The 22,776-nt window shown below is 38.4% G+C and overlaps 1 protein-coding gene across 7 annotated transcripts in view; it reads right to left on the bottom strand.

Annotated features, from left to right (window-relative positions):
- Positions 1-22,776, bottom strand: part of RHOBTB1 (Rho related BTB domain containing 1) — a 70,336-nt gene that overhangs the window by 14,197 nt on the left and 33,363 nt on the right. For 6 of the 7 annotated variants that reach the window (XM_030570814.1, XM_030570812.1, XM_030570809.1 and 3 more), the window contains 5 exons: positions 22,314-22,515; positions 21,842-21,945; positions 3,306-3,491; positions 712-1,685; positions 161-279 (listed from right to left, as the gene is read on the bottom strand). In XM_030570814.1, coding sequence (XP_030426674.1) covers positions 161-279; positions 712-1,685; positions 3,306-3,491; positions 21,842-21,945; positions 22,314-22,505 — 1,575 coding nt within the window. In that variant the 5' untranslated portion in view covers positions 22,506-22,515. Of the gene's footprint in view, positions 1-160; positions 280-711; positions 1,686-3,305; positions 3,492-13,124; positions 13,182-21,841; positions 21,946-22,313; positions 22,516-22,776 lie in introns of those variants that run through there. The other variant, XM_030570816.1, reaches the window with a different exon arrangement.

The following is a 22,776-nucleotide window of genomic DNA, read 5'->3' as shown; positions in this document are numbered from 1 at the left end:
TTAATGTCCCAATAAATAAAGGAAATTTCTGGTCTACACATACACACACAAAAGAGTTTGTCTGCTAAGTCTTAAATAATTGTTTCACAGAGTATCACAATGCTGAAAATAACGACCCATAAAAAATAAATGAAATACAATTATCAAAGTGGACAAATACCTCACTGTTTGAACTTTCAACGAATGACCCTCCGAACATAGCAGACATCCATTCACAGCTACAAATCAGCAGTGGCTTGTGGGCATTTATGCTTCCATCATCCAACTTAAATGTAACATCTGTCATGGGATCAAGAAACAATCATAATACAATTGTCAATGCTTGAAGTGGAACCTATTACTAGTTCAAGACATAGTAAGAAGCACACACCTGTTAGTAAGGAATTGCTTCCTTGATGTTTTTCAGAGTCTTTGATTTTATAGAGGTAAGTGAAGAGCAATTATGAAAGCCTTGACCTCAATAGGAGACAATGGGAGCTCAGCACTTTTGAGAATCTGCCCCCTTATTTAACAGCCTAAATGTGGATTTTAGGAGCCTAACTTTAGGTTCCCATTGTTGAAAATGTTGGCCTTCAGTTATATAGTAAACTTTGGGCCCATTGCCCCTCTCACACTGACTTAAGTAAGGAATAACTATTGAACCAGGTGTCATAACACTGGCATAAGTGAGAGGAGAATTGTGGCCTTTCCTATGAAAGTTTATTTACTCACCAGAAAATGTACCTTTGCAAAGACATTCTTTTATCCGGTTAGCTTTCCTGACATGAAAGGCTTTAGTAATCTCTTGATTCATAAAGGCTTCTTTATTCATAATATTTTCCACCATCATCCGCAAGTCAAATACTTCCAAAATTTCAGCAATCTGTGCTAATCTTGTCAGATCTTTTTCACTTTCATCCAGTTGCCCAGCATACAGAAATTGTAAAACAGTTTTAAAAGGCCCAGGCTGAACAGAGGAATCCATCTTGACCACAGTTACAGGACATTTCCTATTAGATACAGGGTTGATTTGTATTTCCTTATGCATACTAACAAACCCTTTACCCAAGGAGGACAAAGCTCTCCTTGCAGAACTAGTTTCTTCAGTTTCAAGTTCTAGCATTTTTAAAGTCCCATCCGTTTCTGGTGTTGGAAGTTTGGCATCAAAAGTTTTTAAATTTGCTTCATCACTGGCATCATCTGTTTCAAGATGACTTATTCTAGACAGGAAGTCCCTACTGGTCTTATCTGTACTACACTGTATTTCACTGAAGTCTGGAGAGTCTTCACATTCCATTAAAAAAAGGTCATAAAACTTTGAAGAGGAGGTAGCTAGGTAAATCTTGTGAGCAAAAATGTGATTCTGCTCCTGAAGAACAAACATAACATCTGCACACAATGGATTGTCTAACAAATATCCAGCCTCATTCATACTGGTTACAGGACACTCTGGGATTTTAATAACTGGAGGAAGTGCCTTTGGAGGTAGGAACGGAGCCTGAAGTAAAGGTTTTTGGACCTTCTTTAAATGTGATTTCCAGAACTGAAGGTGTCTCCTGGATATTAGTGCAGCTCTGATTGCATTATCAAAAACATCCTTAATTCCAAACTGGTCAAATACACTAGTTTCATAATATGGTATCCCAAGCTCCTTGGCAACCTCTCTGCCTCTTTCTGGTGGTAAAATATCTCCCCTTTTTATAGGCCTAGGATTAAAATAAAATACAATTAAAACAAAAACAACAAAAAACAAAAATGCACACACAAAGCAGGGCTGTCATTAACCACATTCCAGAAAATCAAGAGCACAAATAAGAACATGTATTATCCATATTATTCCATTCATAAAAATAAAAATGGTAGCTGGCATGGCTCATGAAGACCCTTGAAAATCTGCAACCATTGTACTAGACACTTCAAAAATATTGCCTAATAGATAGTCTAGTAAGAAAGTTTATATTTGGTAGATACTTTGTAATATAACCCTATTACTTAAATATAGGTAGGCATTATTTTACAATATGAAGCAAGCCTTCAAATCCCATTCACATTTATCTGAATTTAAAAAGCTGGCAGCCTGCTAAAATAATAGCTGAACGTCAACATTCTGAAGAGCCAGGCCCATGACACTGCCAAAACCAGCAGCATCAGCATATACTGTGCCTGCCTGAGAACTGGCAGGGCAGCTACAGGAAAGGTGGGGAGGGAAAAAGAGAAGAAAGCTGGGCTTGGATCTGCTTGGCCTGGCCATATCCCCTTTCCCCAGACCCAGCACACAATACTAGCAGGTTACTCCCATTCCTGGGGGGGCACATGGGGCAGGAGTGAACTGGACCATTCAAATGACCCAGTGGCTCATTCTCTCTTGAGATAAGAGCCTTCTCCTGTTGCCAGTTAATGTAGTTAGTTGGTCCCATAATTCAAGCAGTAAAAGTCTGTGCTAAAGGTTCAGGGTTCAAATCCTGTTGATGATAGACTGGTGATGGAGGGCTGTTATACTTCTAAAAAAAATTGTTAAAAAGCCCAAAATATTAGGAAATAATATTGCAGATATGAGGAGGATATTGTTTAGATTAGACAGTCAAGCATTTGAAAGTTAGGGAATGCCAGGATTTACAGCTGCTCACGAAACCTTAATTCAGACCCCCATGCATTATGGGACACTCTTTAAGTTACATGATCATATAGTATTTTTTCTACAGGTCCCGAAAATAATTCAACACACAGGTTGGATGCGCAAAAGGGAGAGAATTAAAGTAGTAAGGGCAACAGTAGATATGTATGTTCCTAACTTTTGCATGCTTGACTTTGCAATATAAATGACTTTCTTTTAATGTGTTCTTTTTTCCTATGTAAAATATATACGCACTTTGCTCTGTGCCATGCTCTAGGGTTACATTTTCAAAAACCAAACTAACCCTCAAATACCAAAGTTATGGTGTGTCTGGCTAAAGTGGCAATTGGCAGGAATAATACATTAAGGCATGATGCATATGCGTTTGGCACTGGAATTTATGTAAGATCTCTGCTGCTCACTATTTAAATATTACTGTAATGCCCAGATGGCTTAACCAATATCAGGCCCTACTGTACTAGGCACTGTAGAAAATGCATTGTCAAACAGCATTTCACTAATTAAGAGCTTACAGTATGAACAGACAAGGGAACAGACAGGATGTGAAACAGTGTTATTTATCCTCATTTTATAAGATGGGAAACTAAGGCAAACAGACAATACTGGGTAATAACAATTTCTTTTCAGAATAATAGTATATTTGATTAAAACCCAGAACCTTTTAAAATGTTTATTTTTTAAAAAGCTTTACCTTGCTAAAGGCCGTCTCGCTCGATTAACAGCTTCAAGATCAGCGTAACGAAGATCCAGTTGGCAGCCAACCAAAATAACAGGTGTGCGAGGACAGAAGTGCTTGATTTCTTGGTACCACATTGTTTTCACATGATTCAAGGAATTAGGATTAGCAATTGAAAAACACAGAACAACTACATCAGACCTAAAACGAAAGCAAGAGAAGAAAACAAAAATATATATATATATATACACACTTACACTTGTAATCAAAATTAATCTCTCCATTGCAGCTTCATGTATTTTCATTAATCCTCACTGACACTGCTCAACCACACTTTCAAAAACACACTAAGTCCCTGATATTAGAATACATTTTATTCATCAGAAGGTTTTTAAAAGCTACACAGTCCAACACAACAGAATGTGAACACAACATATCAGACATAGAAACTTCTTCATTCCAGATTCAATGTACAAGCAGAGGTTGGTCTATTCTGTATATGTTTGCAGTAGCTAGAGTTTGCTATTCTCTATTTTGACTCTGCGGGATTGTTATCACCTCCAAACACATTTCTGGTCACTGACACCAAAATTTCATATTATCAGGTCACTGTCACCCTAAGAGCATCCCAATGCCAGTTGGCACACTGTGGTCATGATATATACCCAAAAGCTGGCATGTAATATATCACTAGAAAACTAATAACTCACTGATCATTAATTTTCTTGCATGATGTATGTATGGTAAACTCACAAAGGACTTCACGGATGTGTGCTGGAAATATGTTCTTAACATGTATTTGGCAACCAGTGCCTAAGCCATGCGTGTTCCAGACAAAGGAACGTTGCTCCACCTGCTTGAAAGTGTCTCCAATGTAAATTATACAGGGTATGACCAAAAACAAAGAAAAGCACATTTACATGCAAGGTAAACAAAGCCACCAGGAGAGTAAGTTGGGAAATGTGACGACTTAATAATCTTGACTGGGCGATGGAGACTGCATCCCCAGGAAGCCTTCCTGCCTCTTGAAGCAGGATCAGCAAACTTTGACAGATATAAGCAGAGAGAAGAAAAAGCCATTTTGGCATCCTTTACCTAAAGAGACAAAGGAACCAAGCACTTTGAGCTTTGTGAAGGGACCAGCCACGTTGGAAGAGAGAATGGGAGAAAAACACTTTGTACAACAGACTCTAATCTGTTAAATCATGCTGAGAGAGCATGCTGCTGGTGTCAAGCTCTGAAAAACTGCACAGCAGAGAGACACCAGGGGTACAGGACACAGCCCCTTACTGGCATGGGTGGCAAGTTTGTAGAAATTTTGGTGGTACCCAGAATCTGCCCAAGGCTCTGGGAGGAGGGTTGGATGAGGGGAAGAGGTCTGGGGTGCAGGTCCTGGGCTGGGGATTAGGGTGCAGGAGGGGTGCAGGCTCTGGGATGGAGTTTGGGTGCTGGGTGCAGTCTCCGGGCTGGGGAAGGGGGTGGGTGAGGGATGCAGGCTCTGGGACGGAGTTTGTGGGTGGGAGGGGTGCAAAGGGGGGGTGCAAGCTTTGGGAGGGAGTTTGGGGATAGGAGGGGATGCAGGAGTGAGGACTGTCAGGCTGAGGATGAGGGGTTTGGGGCGTGAGAGGAGGATCAGGGCTGGGGCAGAGGATTAGGGTGCGGGAGGATGAGGGCTCTGTCTGGGGCTGAGGATGAGAGGTTCATGATGCAGGAGGGGGCTCAGGGTTGGGGAAGAGGATTAGGGTGTGGGGGGATGAGGTCTGGGAATGAGGGGTTTGGGGTGTTGGAGAGGCTCAGGGCTAGGGAGGGAAGGGGGGTAAGGGCAGCCTGCCCTGCCATTAGCGGATGGGGGCACTGGGACCCTGGGGCAGCAGACAGCAGTTGCTGCTGGGAGCCGCTCCGTATAGGAATGTGCTACCTGGGCAGCACAAGCAGGCACGAGAGAGGCGCGTGCTGCTTTCTTCCAGGCAGGGACGCAGCGGGATGCAGGGGAAAGACCCAGCTCCAAATATTGGTGGAGCAGAGCCCCCAGCCCTGAATATTGCTGGAGCTTGGGCACTATAAAAGAATATAATCCACCGCCTATGCTTACTGGTCTGGGCTGAACCCCAAAGCATCACCTAGCAGTTCAGTAAAAATGTGAAAGGCTTCAGGATAGCCAAATGAGCACACAGGTCACATTCTCGAAACTGTAATGAAGAAATACATTTATGGTTTTGTGGAGTGATGGCAAGACAGTACCTCCAAGATCTTTAATAAAGTCTTCAAAATTGTAATTGATGAAGAATTTCCAGCACTGACCATTTCTTTAATAAGGACAAAATACCTCCACCCCAAAAACAATATAATAAAACAAGTTAAAAAAAAACAAACAAAAAATAAGTGTAGGGAAACAAACAACAACTAAAATGAGATTCTGATAAAAATCACTATTTGTAGCTATCAGGAAAAAACACTTTATCATAAGAGATTGTCACAGTCTGTGCGTATGCAGTTGTAAGAATCAAGATAATTTTTTACAGCAAGCAATTCTATACAAGTGTTTCGCTTCATGTACCATTCTTCTCTCAAAAAATAGGGGACCAACTCAGGAAAACACGTAAAGCACAATTTTAAGCATGTGCTTAAGGGTTTTCCTGAATTGGGCCTAAATCATTGTTCGTTATTTGAGAGACTGCTATTAGAAACTGGCTCCCAGCTCTTGGTCCCTCAGCTGACAGATGCTTGAAGCATCATGAATGTAATATAAATTGCATACCCCTCTTAGGAAAAGGAAAGTGCTGACTAGTAGCTTTAAGAAGAATTGAGAGAAAGGCGACTTATTTTTTTAAAAACAATCGTTATCCCTAAAGAGTCATCAACAGAATAGCGAGCAGCTAAACTCAGCAATAAGCTGCCCATCTCATTTCTATTAAACTTTAATTTAGCACAAATTTATTGTGTATGCAGTTTGTGTAATGAATAGATAAAGCAAGACGTGAATCTCAACATTGGCCTTTTAAATCATTAATGAAACTGTTCAGTACTGCTGCTTTCTACATTTCATTGTGGACACATATCTAGCAAGACTTACAGTTTCTAAAAATAGCCACATGCAATGCAGATTCTGCTGAGAGCTTACATTTAATACAAGAGAAGTGCTCTTGCTCTGAATTTATACCTTATATAAACTACAGCACATCCATATTATCTAAAGAAAAGGAACTTTACATTTTTTAAAAAGTTATCGGTTGAACAAAGAGGGGTAGGTAGCATATACACTAACTTTTCATATGCTTTTGGGCGCTTGCTCCAAATTCAGATGGTCTGAAGTGCAATAAGTTTGACAGAGCCAACCCAGACCCTAGTGGGCATTTGTTCAGGTCACAAAACCATCACACAGTTTGGCAGTTGACAAAAATAGTAAGGTGAAGTGATGAGGGCGGAGGAACTTTGACAAAGTGAGAGGAAGGGGGGGAAGTGAAGTGTACTCATGAAGTACCTGGCTTAATCTCTGCTATTACTGTTTAAAATCCATTTCATTAGTGTTGCCAGAAAGAAAACTGTATCTTACTGTGTGAATATCTGACGGCTGAATTCACACTAACTGTAACTAAACATCTAACACATTTTATAGTGATACAGGACAGAACTTAAAGTCAGTCTCGGCTTGATGATCAGAGGTTACTAGGGCTGTCAAATAATTGCAGTTAACTCACGTGATTAACTAAAAAATATGAATTGCGATTAATCACAGGTTTTATCTCACTGTCAAACAACAGAATACCAATTGAAATGTATTAATATTTTTGAATGTTTTTCTACATTTTCAAATATATTGATTTCAATTACAACACAGTATCCAAAGTTGACAGTGCTCATTTTATATTATTGTTTTTTATTCCAAAAAGTTGCACTGTAAAAATGATAAAAGAAATAGTATTTTTCAATTCACCTCATACAAGTACTGTAGCGCAATCTCTTTATTGTGTAAGTGCAACTTACAAATGTAGATTTTTTTTTGTTACATAACTGCACTCAAAGATAAAATAAAGTAAAACTTTAGAGCTTACAAGTCCACTCGATCCTACTTCTTGTTCAGACAATTGCTAAGCCAAAAAAATGTGTTTATGTTTACAGGAGATAATGCTGCCTGCTTCTTATTTACAATGTCAGCTGAAAGTGAGAAGAGTCTTCACATGGCATATTTGTAGCCGGTGTTGGAAGGCATTTATGTACCAGTTATGCTAAACGTTCATATGCCCCTTCATGCTTCAGCCACCATTCCAGAGGATATGCTTCCATGCTGATGATGCTCATTAAAAAAATAACGCATTAATTAAATGTATGACTGAACTCCTTGGGGGAGAATTGTATTCTCCTACTCTCTTTTGCTCACATTCTGACATATTTTTCATGTTATAGCAGTCTTGGATGATGATCCAGCACGTTGTTCATTTTAAGAACACTTTCACTGCAGGTTTGACAAAACACAAAGAAGGTACCAATGTGAGATTTCTAAAGATAGCTACAGCACTCGACCCAGGGTTTAAGAATCTGAAGTGCCTTCCAAAATCTGAGAGGGACGAGGTGCGGAACATGCTTCCAGAAGTCTTAAAAGAGCAACACTCCGATGCGGAAACTACAGAATCCAAACCACCAAAAGAGAAAATCAACCTTCTGCTGGTGACATCTGACTCAGATGATGAAAATGAACATGTGTCAGTCTGCACTGCTTTGGATTGCTATTGAGCAGAAACCATCATCAGCATGGATGCATTTCCCCTGGAATGGTGGTTGAAACATGAATGGACATACTAATCTTTAGCGCATCTGACATGTAAATATCTTGCAATGTGGCTACAACAGTGTCATGCAAATGCCTCTTCTCAGGTGAAATTGTAAACAAGAAGCGGGCAGCATTCTCGCCTGCAAATGTAAACAAACTTGTCTGTCTGAGTGATTGACTGACCAAGAAGTAGGACTGAGTGGACTTGTAGGCTCTGAAGTTTTACACTGTTTTGTTTTTGAGTGCAGTTATTTTTTGCACATAATTCTACATTTGTAAGTTCAACTTCCATGATAAAGAGATTGCTCTACAGTACTTACTAGGTGAACTGAAAAATACAATTTCTTGTGCTTCTTTTTTACACTGCAAATATTGTAATACAATAATATAAAGTGAGCACTGTACACTTAGTATTCTATGAAAATATTTTAAAAAATGTAGAAAACACAAAAATATTTAAATAAATTGTATACGATTATTAGTCGAGCAATTAATCTTTTAAAAATCACTTGACAGCCCTAGAGGTTACCAATTAAAACTTAATATATAGCTGGATGAACCATCCAAGTAGTACAAACATAATGTTGAGGTGTGGGGGAAGTTGGTTCCTTCAACTGTATCAGTATGATACTATGTTTGTTGAGAATTATGCGATCTAACATTTTCTGTTGTATTCCTAGTGGAGTGAAAAAAGGAGCATGAAGGAAAATACGTATGTTATAGATTTATTCTTTATATTGCCTTATGGGCTACCGTCACCAAGATTGGGTCCGTTTTGTGCTTGGTGCTGTGCAAACACATAGTAAGAACCAGTCCTTGTTATAAAGAGCTTAAAAGCTAAATAGACAAGATAGATAAAGGACGGGAACAGAAATAGAAGCACAAGAGAGTTGCTCACGCCACAGATGGCAGAGCTGGGAATAGGATCCAGGTGTGCTGGCTCCCATGTAGACAGACAAGTTTTGCTTACCATACTCAAATAAAAGCAGCTTCACTGAAGTCAGTGAGTAAGGCTGGGAGAATTTCGATCACCAAAATAGATATGTGGGAGTAAAATGCAGGGAAGAAGAATTGTCAACACAAGCAGAACATTGTTTGGGCACTTATTTTAACTGGGTAACTTTTCTTGTAACATAGGGACTACACAAATTTACTCCTTTATTTACCCACTGAAGTACAACAGTCAGCTTAATTTTTGTTAATTAAAAGGGAAACTGGTTGAAAGCCATGCATTAACAGCCCCAAACATTAAAATCCTTACCAAAGTTATTAAAACCACCCAAGACAATTAAAATGAAAAAAAAAATTTCCAAAGAGAAGTTAGATTTTATGTGGTTTGTTTACTTTGGCATCACTCTCATCTTGGACAAAGAAAAAGTAGTCGTCAGTTCCACTTTTATTTACAATCAAGTTTTATTCTCCTTTCTATTGATGCCACAGTGTGTGGATTTTAAACATTGTAGGTGAAATTTTATTTAAGAAAAATAAGGAGAAAAAAAACTTTCCACTTTAAGAATAATCGATAGAAGCTTTTCTATTGGCTCTAGCATTAGGAGGCTAGTTTAGAACTTCTATTATGGAGCATTCTTAAATTTTATGATGCACTTTGATCTGGGTAAATAATACACAGATTTTTGTCAACTACTAATGATGGTGTACAATTATACTTATTACATACACTGAGATTCAGTGGCAAAGACCACAGGATACAAAGTTAAGTGATGTCACTGACTCAAACATGAAATCCTTATTTTCTGGTGCTGTGGATGTATCAAAAGTTAGAGATAAATTATTAATAAAAACCAAAACTATATTAAATATGGATCTGAAATCCTCATCTGCCTTATGGTTTGGAATGTCTCAACCATATTAAATATTAATCCATATCATCCACACTGGCTATAGGTGGCACTAATAATTGCAAAATAACTGACATACTATGGTTGAAGGAAGGATTTTGCACCTCCAAAAGAGGCAAAACAGCTTATTTTCCCCCGCTCAGGCTGTTGGACAGGAGAGAATGGAACATAAATCTGAAAAATTTGATAGATGGAAATTATGAACATTTCTTTCAGATTGAGATCCAGCTACCATTACCCACCTACATGTCACCTCTTCACTGGGTGACTGCAAGGCATGCCACATGAGAGAACACATTAAAATTTTCTCTTCCTTTCCAATCCCTCAGTCTGAAATATCCCAATTTGTTGATCATCAGGGCATGCTGAAAGGCCCATCTACTTCCCCAGACTTTGGGGGGGTGGGGCATGCTAAGAACTATATGCGGATTAGACAGGTTGCTGTTTAGGTTTGATTTCTTCGTGTTAGTTACTTTCTGGTTTTTAGGTGAGGGCTACTGATTTATTTTTTAAAGTTACTGTACTTTTAATTGTGTCAGAGGCAACTAGAGCTCTGGATAGGAGCTTTTCTAATACTGGCTATGAAATGAGAAAAATAATTTTTAAGAGCTAAATGGGCATGTAGTAGCCTGTCTTTCTCACCCTAATGACAATCATGGACACACAAGATGTTGCTATGGACAAAGAATATACCTACTGAACATTTAAAATACAAAATCCACTAATTTACATGGTTATTATATCAGTGTGCTTAGTGACACAAGCACAGTATTCTTTCTGGAAAACAATTTGCTCTTTCTAGGATGTAAAGTTTTTCCTTCTACAATCAAACAGGTCCCCCAGCTATAAAATATTGTTATAGCGCCAGATGGTGCTGTTACACAGTCTTACAAGTTGTTCTCAGCATGCAAGCCATGTTCAGTCTGAGGGCAGATCTGCAGTTCAAGCTGGGAGTGTGATTTCCAGTTCAGGGAGACATATCCGTGCTATCCCTCATTCAGCTAGTGTGATACAAATAGAGTGTGCCTGCAGCAGTGTGAAGGCTGGCCACCTCAAATAGGTACCTAGAGTCTCAGACTGGCACACACTCAGGGCACCTAGCTCCTCCTGTTGTTTGTGCTGCCACTTCTAGCTGCATTTTTAGCTTGCTACCTGCTTCAAGTGCAGGACTACCCTTAAAAGAAACACTGTACTGTTAGTTCTGTGATGTGCATTATTTCAGGGGGAGCTACTGCAAATAAAAGAGCTTCCTCTCTGCATTAATCTAACTAGAGTCCAGCTGCCTCTGTAAAACTGGGCATTATTTTTGGGACTCAGATTTTTTAAAGATACATTGCTTGCATGCCGCCATTTGTGACCACCTCTGTTCATGAACAGGCATAACAAGTTGTACTAAAAATATACCTGGATTTCCTGTCACTGATTTCTCTTCCAAAGGGAAACCAACTTGCAAGTCCCAGACATCTGCTATGGCTTGGCACAGAGGCAACAATATCCCCATTTGAGGCAGAATTTCAAGAAAACAGAGACATTCAATAACTTGTCATTAGACATACTGCATGGAGACTTCGTGAAAGGGCTAAAACTGTACATGACTCTCAACTGCATGGCCCCGTAGGTCAGACCTTTCCCAATGTTAGTAGATGCTTTGATTTGGGTCGATTTCTGCCTAAAAGACTGGCTGAATTTTGAAATGTACCTGTTGTAGAAATTAAAAGAAAAACATGTTGAAGTAGTTCTGCTTCATCACTTCAGAATTTAATTTATGGTCTCAAGACATTTTGGGGGGAAGTAAATGAAAGTGGTACATGCAAGACTTGTTCACCAGGTGATTTAGCCTCAGGCAAGGGGGTTTTGTATTGCTCTCTAGTCACCTGCCAGCCAACCAAAAAGAAATATTGATGGGTTTAGAAGGGAGTCCTTTCAAGCAGAGGGCAGAGCTGTGATGCAGGAAAGGGGAAGAGCACCTGCAAGGCAGTAAAACAAGGACGATATGCCTGAGAAAAAGTCCTGCCTCTGTGGTACTCATTGACCTGGAAATCAATACTGACACCCCACAGGTGAAAAAAAAAGGAAAAGTCTAGCACTACTGTCCTGTTATCTTCTTTCCTTTTAGAAGGACAAGCCAAAAATTCCAATTGTTTTTAGATGGCTAATAAAGAGATCCAAAAGCCAAATTTGACAGAAAAATTTTATAGGTAGATGAACTAAATCAGAAATATTTCAGTTTAGCACAAAGTTATTGTAGCCACAGCAAATTTTTTTTTAGAATACATTTGACAAGAAATTCAGGTAATTTCCTTCCTTCTATTTTTTTAAATTTAATTATTTGTTTTTAATTTCCCTACTTATGGGCTTTCCCTGCAAGCAGAAACAGAAACACCAGATTATAGTGAGGGAGGATGTTCAGAATCTAGTTTTGTGAAAGAGAATTCTGAGTAATTTCAGACAAACATTCACATTCCTTAGAATTTATATAAACTACTGAACCCTTTGAAGTCCATTCATCATCAATAGTTTTCCTTCCATTCCCTGAATAATTTTTGTGCCATATATAAAAACATTTCCACAAAACTTCCCCCTCAGCTTTACCACATCCTTTGAAACCTGCATCTCAGCTGCAATTCTTCTGGCTGAGATGGGACTGGAGGAGAATTATCCATGTAACACTTAAACATCTGAAAGGGACTATTCTTAATTCAAATTAAGTCTTTCCCTCAGTCTGGATTGAGCACACTATCTCTACAAGACTCCCAAGTCTTGTCAGTTCATTCAGGCACTGAAAGACTGAATCCAAGAATTAAACCCAAGATCTCCTTTGTGGCAGCATAAAACACCACTGCTATCAACTCAATTATGTAAAAGAAATTTTCATTCAGTTATAAGACATCTTTCATGCATGCATCTCACAGAGCTGAAAAAAAATGCAGATACATATAAGCAAGGCAGAGTTTTAAGTGGATTCAGTTTAGTAAATGCAACAGCAGCCTTCGTATGAGATGGAAAGGAATAAGTGACAAGTAAGAATAAGTAATGACCAGAAGATGAATGACCTGTATGCACAGAGACAACAGATGGAAGGCCTGATGAACTGAAATGCAAGGAGTGCCCTGACATGTGAAGAACTAAAGGTTTCCAGGTAAGGCAGGCCAAGACCATGCAGTGCCTTATACGTGAGCAGGAGAATCAATTAATTCTATACTTTACCAATAGCAGTGAAGCTTCTTAAGTACAGGTGTTTATGTGCGAAACTGTCAAAATACCCTGAAATATATTCAGATTTTGTGGTGAGTAGCATGCAGACCTATTTCTGAAAATTCTGTAACTTAAGGTTTAGTACAAAACACCACCACCACCAAAAGAGTATCAACTATCTTTTTAAAAATTATAATGATCACATATTTCAAGACTACGTTTAAAAAGCGGAAAAAGCTTTTTTGCTCATCCCTTACCAACTATGAACACTACTTCAGAAATTACATGTTTTAAGCCTTTTCAATGTTTCTTCTGATGTACTCATGGTGCATATAGCGAGAACCACAGATGACTGAGGTATCATAAAAATATCTCATTTCCCACTGTAAAAGTCTGGAGATCTATTCTCCTTGCAGGACAAATAACCAACCAGATACAGCACTAATGGCAACTGGAAAGTTATCTGGAACAAAATATCAAAGCAAAGCTATTTTTTAAAGTTTAAATAGACTGCTTACGTAGTCATGGTATATGCTTAATTTTACTTCTGACTCGAAGAATTAGGTTTACTCATTATTACATCTTAGTCATTTACATAAGGACGAGATCATCTTAGCACCAAACACAGGGCACAGAAATGAACCAATTCATCTGCAAACTGCTTTAACTTTTCTCTTGGGCTGAATTCTACAGCCCTGAATTGAGTAAAACTCCCACTGAAGTCAGTGGGCATTTTGCACAATTCAGCTCCACAGAACTTGGCTCAATCTGTCTTTCTTCTTAAGGAACACATTGGTTGTGTGTTTTGTTCCTAATTCACAAACAGAGATGCTGTGCTAAATATAATTCCATATAGTATGGGTGCTTTGACACTAAAGAATATTTATAGATTCTGTACACCACGCAGAAAGAAAAATTAGGCCTTCTGTTTCCACATGGAATGAAAAGATGAGGAACCAAGAACAAACGGCAATCAGGAAGATAGTGGTTTCAGCTCTTGCTGCAACAGACCATCTGACCAACTTAGAGCAAACTCCAAAACTCAGGATGTGGTGGGAAGAGTCTGGTAAGGAATCAGATAATGTTTGTTTAAAGGTATATTGTAATTGGATGGCCTGTTCACTTTAAACTGTAATGGGGCATAAAACCTGGGACCTGTTCCATGACACATCCCCTTTAAGGAAACAAGTGTTGGAAAGAGCAACAGACAACCCTGGAAATGGAGCCAGGTGTTGGTCTGGGAACTACTTCCTGAACATGATAAAAACCAGCAGCTGGAGAACTCCCAAAAGAAGACAGGGCAGACAGCCTGGAGAATGAGCACTTTCAGACTAATTTTGTTACCATTTGCAAGCAGTTGATTCATGGATAGAGACAATATTTCAAAAAAGTTTCTCTCTAGATTTAATAGACTTTAATCAAATGCACAGGAAGAAGAGTAACAGAAAGACTCAGCAATAAATACACTAAAAAAACCCCAAGTCCACAAGCAGTGATCTACAATAAACAAAATATTCATTTTTCAAAAGATGAAGAGATTAAATGTCAAATCATTTGAAGCCACAGTATCAAGAAAGGGAAAAGAACATTTTAAGATAGGTCTGAAATGATGAGGAAAGTCAGGGAAGCAAAGAGAAATGGGAGTTCCAAACATCTGAGAGGCCAACAGAGTAAAGCATGATTGTTGTAAATGGTAACAGAGTAACAAATCACACAGCTAGTCACAGGAAGCTAGGAAGATTGTGAGAAGACAAAGGGGCCAGGATGTTAGAGATTAAAGGGAATAATGACTGGCTTAGGCACAATCACTAAATATAAGAGCGTGATTTTTACACGGGTATATAGGAAGCCAGTAAAAATGAAATTGGGGGAGACCTGAAAGCAAAGCAAAGCAAAATTAGATGAATTTAGTGGTAAGAAACCCTCGTGTGACTGTATCACAGAACTTTATCTTTCTTCATTAATGAAAAATCTGATTATTGTTGGCAATAGCTCAGACAGCTTTATGAATTATTTATGATAGCTGAAGCCATGACATTTCAAATGGTACACTGGTATCAAACAGTAATGGACAAGGGCTCTCAGACTGAGGTGGATAGTTGTGCCCATATATATTTCTACTACCCTACATACCTATGATGAAATCTTGACCCAGAATCTTGGAGTCTTAGATGTCTAGTGGGTTCAACAGATCCTAAGATTGCATCTTATCAATTCAGAAATATTTGTGGTGGCCAAAGTCATCTTTGATGTACCTTCTCTGGTTTAGCATATTCAAAAGATTTTTTTCCTCTGTTATAAATGAAGGTTTTTTTAGAATAAACCACCTTTAAAAGAGAGCAAGAATGGAGGAGAATTATGTAATAGCATAAACAAAGAAGGGTGTGTGTGTATATATAAACATTTTCACTGCAGTCAAAGCAGCCCTGCACTATTGCAACAGAGCCTCTCTATTTTAGCTATGTTATACAGACATCAAGATAAGCCACATCATACCCTACTGATATTCATGTGGCAACAGGTCTTCTAAGAGGAGGAAGAATTGCTGATCCCTAATAGCAATTCCATAACAGATTTTCATAAAAATTCACTACTTACAGTAAGATAAGACACAGGTGTAATGTGGGGAGGACAAATAACTGATTTCACCAATTTGAATAGTCTAGGTATTCAAACATTTCAGGAGACAGGTTGAGAGCTTCTAATTCTAATACATGTGTTGACAGAAAACACTTTAATGGGTGTGTCCTTGTATGTACACACATAATATTAGACACAAAGACATAATGAAAAATAAAATTAGATTTCAGAAACTCATTTGAATGTCATTACCACTAAGCTTGATCTGCAATCTTCCTTGGGTCCAAACTGAGCCCAATTAAAATAGTACAAAAAAGCATGACTGTCTCAAATGTTAAACACTTCTCCGTATATCTCCTCCAAGACTACCTGATGATGAACTTAAATGGCCTGTAAAACACAGCCCTCTATATTTGGGTATTTTTAGCTTTTAAAATAGATTAGCGTAGAAGGGGAAGTTCACCAATTTTGTTGGCTGTCCTCACATCTTAACACCATATGGTGATACTGCGCAGCATCAGTTGTGGTAACAAGACATAGCAAGAGGAAGAGAATGGGGACAAGAGATTAAATAGATCTGAAAGTAGTTTATGTCCCCAGTAGCAGGCCCATTGCCAGACAAGCAAAAGAGAATCTGCCTGTGTGAAGCATTTACTGTTGTGGAGACGGTCCCCAATTCCTCTAAAAAGGACATATTTATACCCATATGCAGTGTACTTGTAGCCGTGTTGGTCCCAGGATATTAGAGAGACAAGGTGTGTGAAGTAATATCTTTTATTGTGCCAACTTCTGTTGGTGAGAGAGACAAGCTTTAAGAGCTCTGTGAGGCTCAAAACCTTCTCTCTCTTCTCTCTCTCTCACCAACAGAAGTTGGTTCAATAAAAGATATTACCTCACCCACCTTGTCTCTCACATTTATACTTGATCAGAAGGAGAATCTGCAGAAATAAATATAGCTGGTCTGAGCTGCAGGAAGAGGCCTTAGCTCAGAGAATCTGAGAAATTTTTATGCAACATCCTGCATTCTGAGAAGTTTTAAGACATTTTAAAACATACAGTAGAGTTTTAAGTAAAGTATCGATTTGTGCATCTGTCTTTCTTCCCCCATGAAAGGTGAGAGTATTCCTCTTCCACCTTCCTCTGGGGGGATAAGGAGCAAGAAGGAAGGATGTGAGCCAGAGCTTCCTTCAAAGGGGGTGAAAGATATGAACTCCCAGCTGGGTCACCCACTCTTCTCATGTGCTACTGCTCTGTTTACAGCTGGGAAGGCAGAGGGCCCCAGAAGCAACTCAGCCAGTCACCAGGTCTTGCTCACTTCACCAGCCAAGGTGGAGGGGATGCTGTAAGAGGGTAGTATGTATTAAAACAAGGAAATCGAGAGGATGTTGAGTCCTCCATCTCCTTGAAGCAGTGGCAATGGAGCTGCTCTCCCTTTGACTTTAAGCATGGATGGGACATAATAGAGCAGGGGTAGGCTACCTATGGCATGTGTTCCGAAGGCGGCATGCGAGCTGATTTTCAGTGGCACTCACACTGCCTGGATCCTGGCCACCGGTCCGGGGGGGCTCTGCATTTTAATTCAATTTTAAATGAAGTTTCCTAAACATTTTAAAAGCCTTATTTACTTTACATACAACAATCATTTAGTTCTGTATTATAGACTTATAGAAAGGGATCTTCTAAAAACATTAAAATGTATTACTGGCACGCAAAACCTTAAATTAGAGTGAATAAATGAAGACTCGGCACACTACTTCTGAAAGGTTGCCGACCCCTGTAATAGAAGGCACTGATCAAACTAAAACACACTGAACCAACACTTTGTGAAGATGTTGAAGTGGTTATGGCAGGAACCTTGGCTGACTGCATAGGAGTGAAAAATTGTGGGTCCCTCAGAGCTAAAGAAATTGGCAAAAATAAGAGAAATGTTGGTGATTAATTAATCTGCCAAGGAATGCAGACTGACAATGCCAAGGAGATATGTTTCTGTGGATTCAGTGATGTTGAACTTAGTGGTAAAGGGAATTTTAATCACCTAAGAGTTGAGTGAATGTGCTCCTATGACTGACTACATACCAGACTTGGAAGACTGATGAATTCAGGTCACAGAAAAGGCAATATCGTCAACATATGTTTAAAAAGGCCCTGTCAGCTGCCTTGTAACGGCCCATCCACATGTTCATAAATAAGAGGTGTGGGAAAAGCTGATTTCCAGCCATATGGTTTGAACAGATTTTGTTTGGTTTAGAACTTATACTTGAGTTTCATTAAATAAATTATCATGGTTGAACTAGTTTACAGACCACATATTCATATGCAAGTAAGTATCTGACAAATGGAATTAACTCCTTACAGATGTGCATGCACACATGCGCTTTAGTGTTGTTTACATCAAATAACTGCAAGAAATTAATTGAATTTTAGTCAAATATGTTGCTCTCTCACTTAAAAAAAAATCTGGCAAACCAATTCTTTTTCCATTTTCACTTCCAGCACTAGGAGATCTTGATATTCTTATTCAAAACTAGACTAGGTAAGATGCTATAGAGTTGTGAATGATGCCAAATTAAAAATAGTGTAAATTATTTTAATGTTATGCCTACATAAAATGAGTTGGGTATGTTTTAGGGACATTTGTACATGGTGGCAGCTTGAGCTTTAGCCATTTCTCCCATCTAGGCTGCAATCTTAGGCAACTGTACAGTACTGAGACAGAATCGTTGTTGGATGAAAAGGTGACATAGATCTGGATATCAGAGTACTACTTATACCTCAGACCATACCATTTTACCATTTCTTCACTGGATTTTGCATAAAACTGAATCCTTCAGGACAATTTGAATTGATGAGTATTCATCACCACAAACTGGAACCTACTTGAAATGAAAGAACAGAACCACTCCAGAGCAAACTCACCTATCCGGAGTTAAGAAAAAATGAACATTCTAGAAATCTTTCCAACCAAGTTTTGTTCTCAGTTTTTTTTTCTTAATCTTTCTGTCAGTTTCCCTTTCCCCCTCCCAATGTCCTGTATGATTTTGATCTGTAATTAAACAACTTGCAGTAAAATACAGGCTAGGATTGATACTCTGCCCCCACCACCTTTTTTAAAAAAAAAAATCAAAGCATTAATTGTTCCATCTTGTTACTCATCTCAATGAAAAATGAAGAAGCAGGAAGAAATCCTACCAAGATAAATCCTATCACCTGTTCATCATGTCACCTGCAACATAAACCTATTTATATATAATTCTGCAAAATTAATGGAGCAGTCTTCCCCAAAGAGAGGCAGATACATTGGTAACTTACTAACTCTTGTTATGCCACAGTTAGGACAATTAAAGGTCTTGACTGACAGACTCAGATCTCTCCATGCACCATGAGCATAACAGGATCTACTTTGCATAAAACAACAACAATTTTGAAGGGTACTTGAAGGGACATCTCATTAAACAATCTTCCAGGCAGAGAAGACTGGACACCTGTAGGTTTAGCCTTGAGCATTCTGGCACTAGCCAGCTTTTCACTGTTCTGCAAGATTTGACTTAATTATGAGAAAACACTTCAAAGTACAGAAGATAAATTGAAAACAAATTCTCTAAATGTATATACACAATAAACCCACCTGCAATTTATAAAGACTCCTAGTTGTAAAAAATGTTAAAAGAAACATTATAAATATGTTAACACTGTATTAAAACATTTTAGAACAGAATAGAATTGAACAGGGTAACCAGAGCCTGCTAGTATAAAATTTGACCAATGAAATTCCATTAATAAAACGGATTCCAAATGGTTTCCTCAAGATACACTAGTTTTGCTACTACATACAAATGCATTAAGAGACTTAATGCAGAAGGAAAGCTACTGCCAGCATGATTGGTTTCTAAGGCCTTGTCTACACTAGAGGGAAAAGTAGATATAAGCTACGCAATTTGAGTTATGTGACCAGCGTAACTCAAGTCGACATAGCTCAGATCTACTTACCACGGGTCCATATTATGCAATGTCCATGGGAGACGCTCTCTCGTCTACACCCCTTACTCTTTTGATCCGGTGGAGTACAGGAGTTGACGGGAGAGCCATCTGCGGTTGATTTAGTGGGTCTTTACTAGACCCACTAAACCAACCGCTAATGCATTGATCATTATGCATCGATCCCCTGGTAAGTGTAGACAAGCCCTAAAACAGTTTCTTTCTGAGCTAAACTCTTTTTAGCAAACCTTGTTGCCATGTGTCCCACATGACGGGCCCAATCCTGCAAACATATGTGAGAATCACATTACTCACGTAACTAGTCCCACTGAACTCAAGGTACTGAAGTCCCTTTATGTGTGAAAGATTAGAAGTTAAGTATGCGGTTTTCTTATGCTCCCATTCACTGAGTAAATATTGACTCAGAGTTCAGAAGATGCCTGATTTTGTTCTCCTAGTCTCTATTAATCTGTTCAGTGACACAGTGTCTGCTACAGAATATCACGTTGGTACGTCAGGGAAGAAGAGTAGGAGGAAATGCAAGGTACAACCACATTTACAAAGTCAGGCTTCACAAAGTTTTAAATATTAAAATAAAAAATTTTTACACCTGAAACCTTCATAAACACTTGAATGAGTTTGGAAACTAAGGTCAATTTTCTCTTAAATCAATAACTTTTTCCGTACATAAAACATGCACCTTATGTAATCAAGACATGCTGTACTTTAGGTCCTGATTCAGCTGAGGACTTAAACACATGTTTAAGTACTTTGTTGAAATGGGAACTTAATTGTCTTTCAAAAATCACCCTACTGGCCAAAGGACAACGTCTCTGCAATAGAAAGCACTTTTTACTACATAGCTCTTCATAAAACAATCCTTTAAGATGACACAGGATACAAAGAAGGATTTACACACATACAACTATAAACTTGCCTATGGAGTTTTACAATGTGAACATTTCAAGAGATGTTACCATCACTGGATTCAGCTGATATACCATCTTGTTATGGCGAGCTTTAGAGAAAGACAGAGACCAGAATAGGCTAACTCCCTTTGAAGTTACTCATTTTATCTAGCATGATTCACACAACTCTGGCTTCTCTATACTTCAGGTGCATTGAAAATGGAGCCACAAAGAAAGAACTATTTACAGACATTAAGTGCAAAAGTGGGCAGATACTATATATATATATAAAAAAAACATTTTTAACTGGAGAAAAGGTCTGTTGAAAAATATCAGCTGAAATAAGACAGGAGCAGATGTGACAGGAAACGAAAAAAGTTTCAGAAGGAAAAGAAATACTGACATTTCATGTAAAAAATAAGACCTTATTTGACTGTCAGTCATAAAAAAAGAGTTTGACATTCATTTTTAATTTTATGTGCCTGAATTTCAGATAGCTGATTCACATTATGATATACTGAATTTCCTGCTGCTCAGCAGCGCTTCTGCTTGCATTGATAAAGGGCCAGATCCAACTCCCCCTGAATTAAATGGAAAGACTGTCACTGACGTTAGAATTAGGTCATATTTTTCACTTTGATAAAAGCCTACTGCTAAATTCTCAACATTTACAAGATTAATGTGTCAATGAAAACTCTGTGTAGACTTTGGTATTCATGTAAGAGAACCCTTCCCTTCCCTTTTGTTTTAATTAAGAAAACAGGAAAAGAGACTTATCTTTTAGTGATTTGGGATTTAGATCAGGTCCTACGAGAATGACCCACTCAACTCAACAGACCACCCTCTTATTATAGTTGTGTGTGTGTGCATATATATTTTGCAACACAGGAGATTATGTTTTCCCAACACATCTGTTTGTTAGCTCAGTAATAAGTGAATTGATTACCCTTCATGATGTTTACTCAAGCTAGGAAAATTGGTGTTCATTTTTATAAAACCACAGCCTCATTTTTGTGAACGCTCTTTATAGTCTGAAACATTACAGTATTGTGAGCAGGGCTTAACATTTTCTTCAAATAAATGTAGAATGTAAAACTGTGTATGTGTATCTTTTTAATCCGTACAGTTGATATCCTTATAACAGGCAGAAATATGAATACCTTTGATTGTTATAAGGCCTCATGTTTCAAAATTCAGAGCCGCAAATTTCTCTCTGCTAAATATTACTGCAGCTACTATTTAAAAGCTAGACTTGGCTCATTTTACCTTCCATAAGCAAAACGCCTGTCTTTGTGATGGTCGCCAAAAGTATCCCAGAGTCTGAGAGAAACGCTCACTTCATCAACAACATCCCGGGAGCGTTCAAGTACCTAAAACAGAATAGACATTATATTTTCCTCTCTCAATTAAAAATCTCACTACAAACAAAATTGCTATTTTCCTTGTAAAAAAGAAATGATGCCATGCTACACCAAATTAGCACAGTGTTAAATTTTATAATATGTAAGCACAATATGAGTATTTTAAATATGTTCTTGTCACAAAATATTCAGGATGTAACTGTGGGGCTTAGAGAAAAAGTGGATGCCTTGCATGTTAGATGGTAGCTGCCTTAGGGTTTTTGTAAATACATTTTATTTTTGAGTTGCCCACTACATCTTGACCATTAAAGAGCTGATCAATAACAATACAACCTTATTGTGTGCACTACACATTTAATAAACTGGAAAATCCTTACCTCTTGGCAGACACGGTACTGATCAATTGCCCAGACGGTCGGTACGTGAGTTGCCAGCAGCTGATACTGTGTCAAAGTGGTATTGCATGCCCTTGCGCAAATTAAGCGAGTCTTCCCCACTGCATTATCACCAACCACCACACATTTTATGGTTTCAACGTTGGGTCTTTCGTAGTCCATGTTAGTGTCCATTTATCAAAAACTGCAACACAACAGTTACATTTGTTTTCTAATATCACAGAAGTTGTGTTATTTACAATCAGATCCTTCCACTTCCACTTGCTAAAGACAAGAATGAAGACTTAAGACAAAGCTTATGCAAGTTTGTCATAAACAGATAAGAAAAGTTAATAGCACAGAAGAACTTTATATCTCTTTGACTGTAAAGGGTTAACAAGTTCAGTAAGCCTGGCTGTCACCTGACCAGAGGACCAATCAGAGGACAGGATACTTTCAAATCTTG

The sequence above is a fragment of the Gopherus evgoodei genome, chromosome 7 (assembly GCF_007399415.2).
Source record: "Gopherus evgoodei ecotype Sinaloan lineage chromosome 7, rGopEvg1_v1.p, whole genome shotgun sequence".
Taxonomy (NCBI): domain Eukaryota; kingdom Metazoa; phylum Chordata; order Testudines; family Testudinidae; genus Gopherus; species Gopherus evgoodei.
This window is presented reverse-complemented; position numbering and strand designations above follow the sequence as displayed.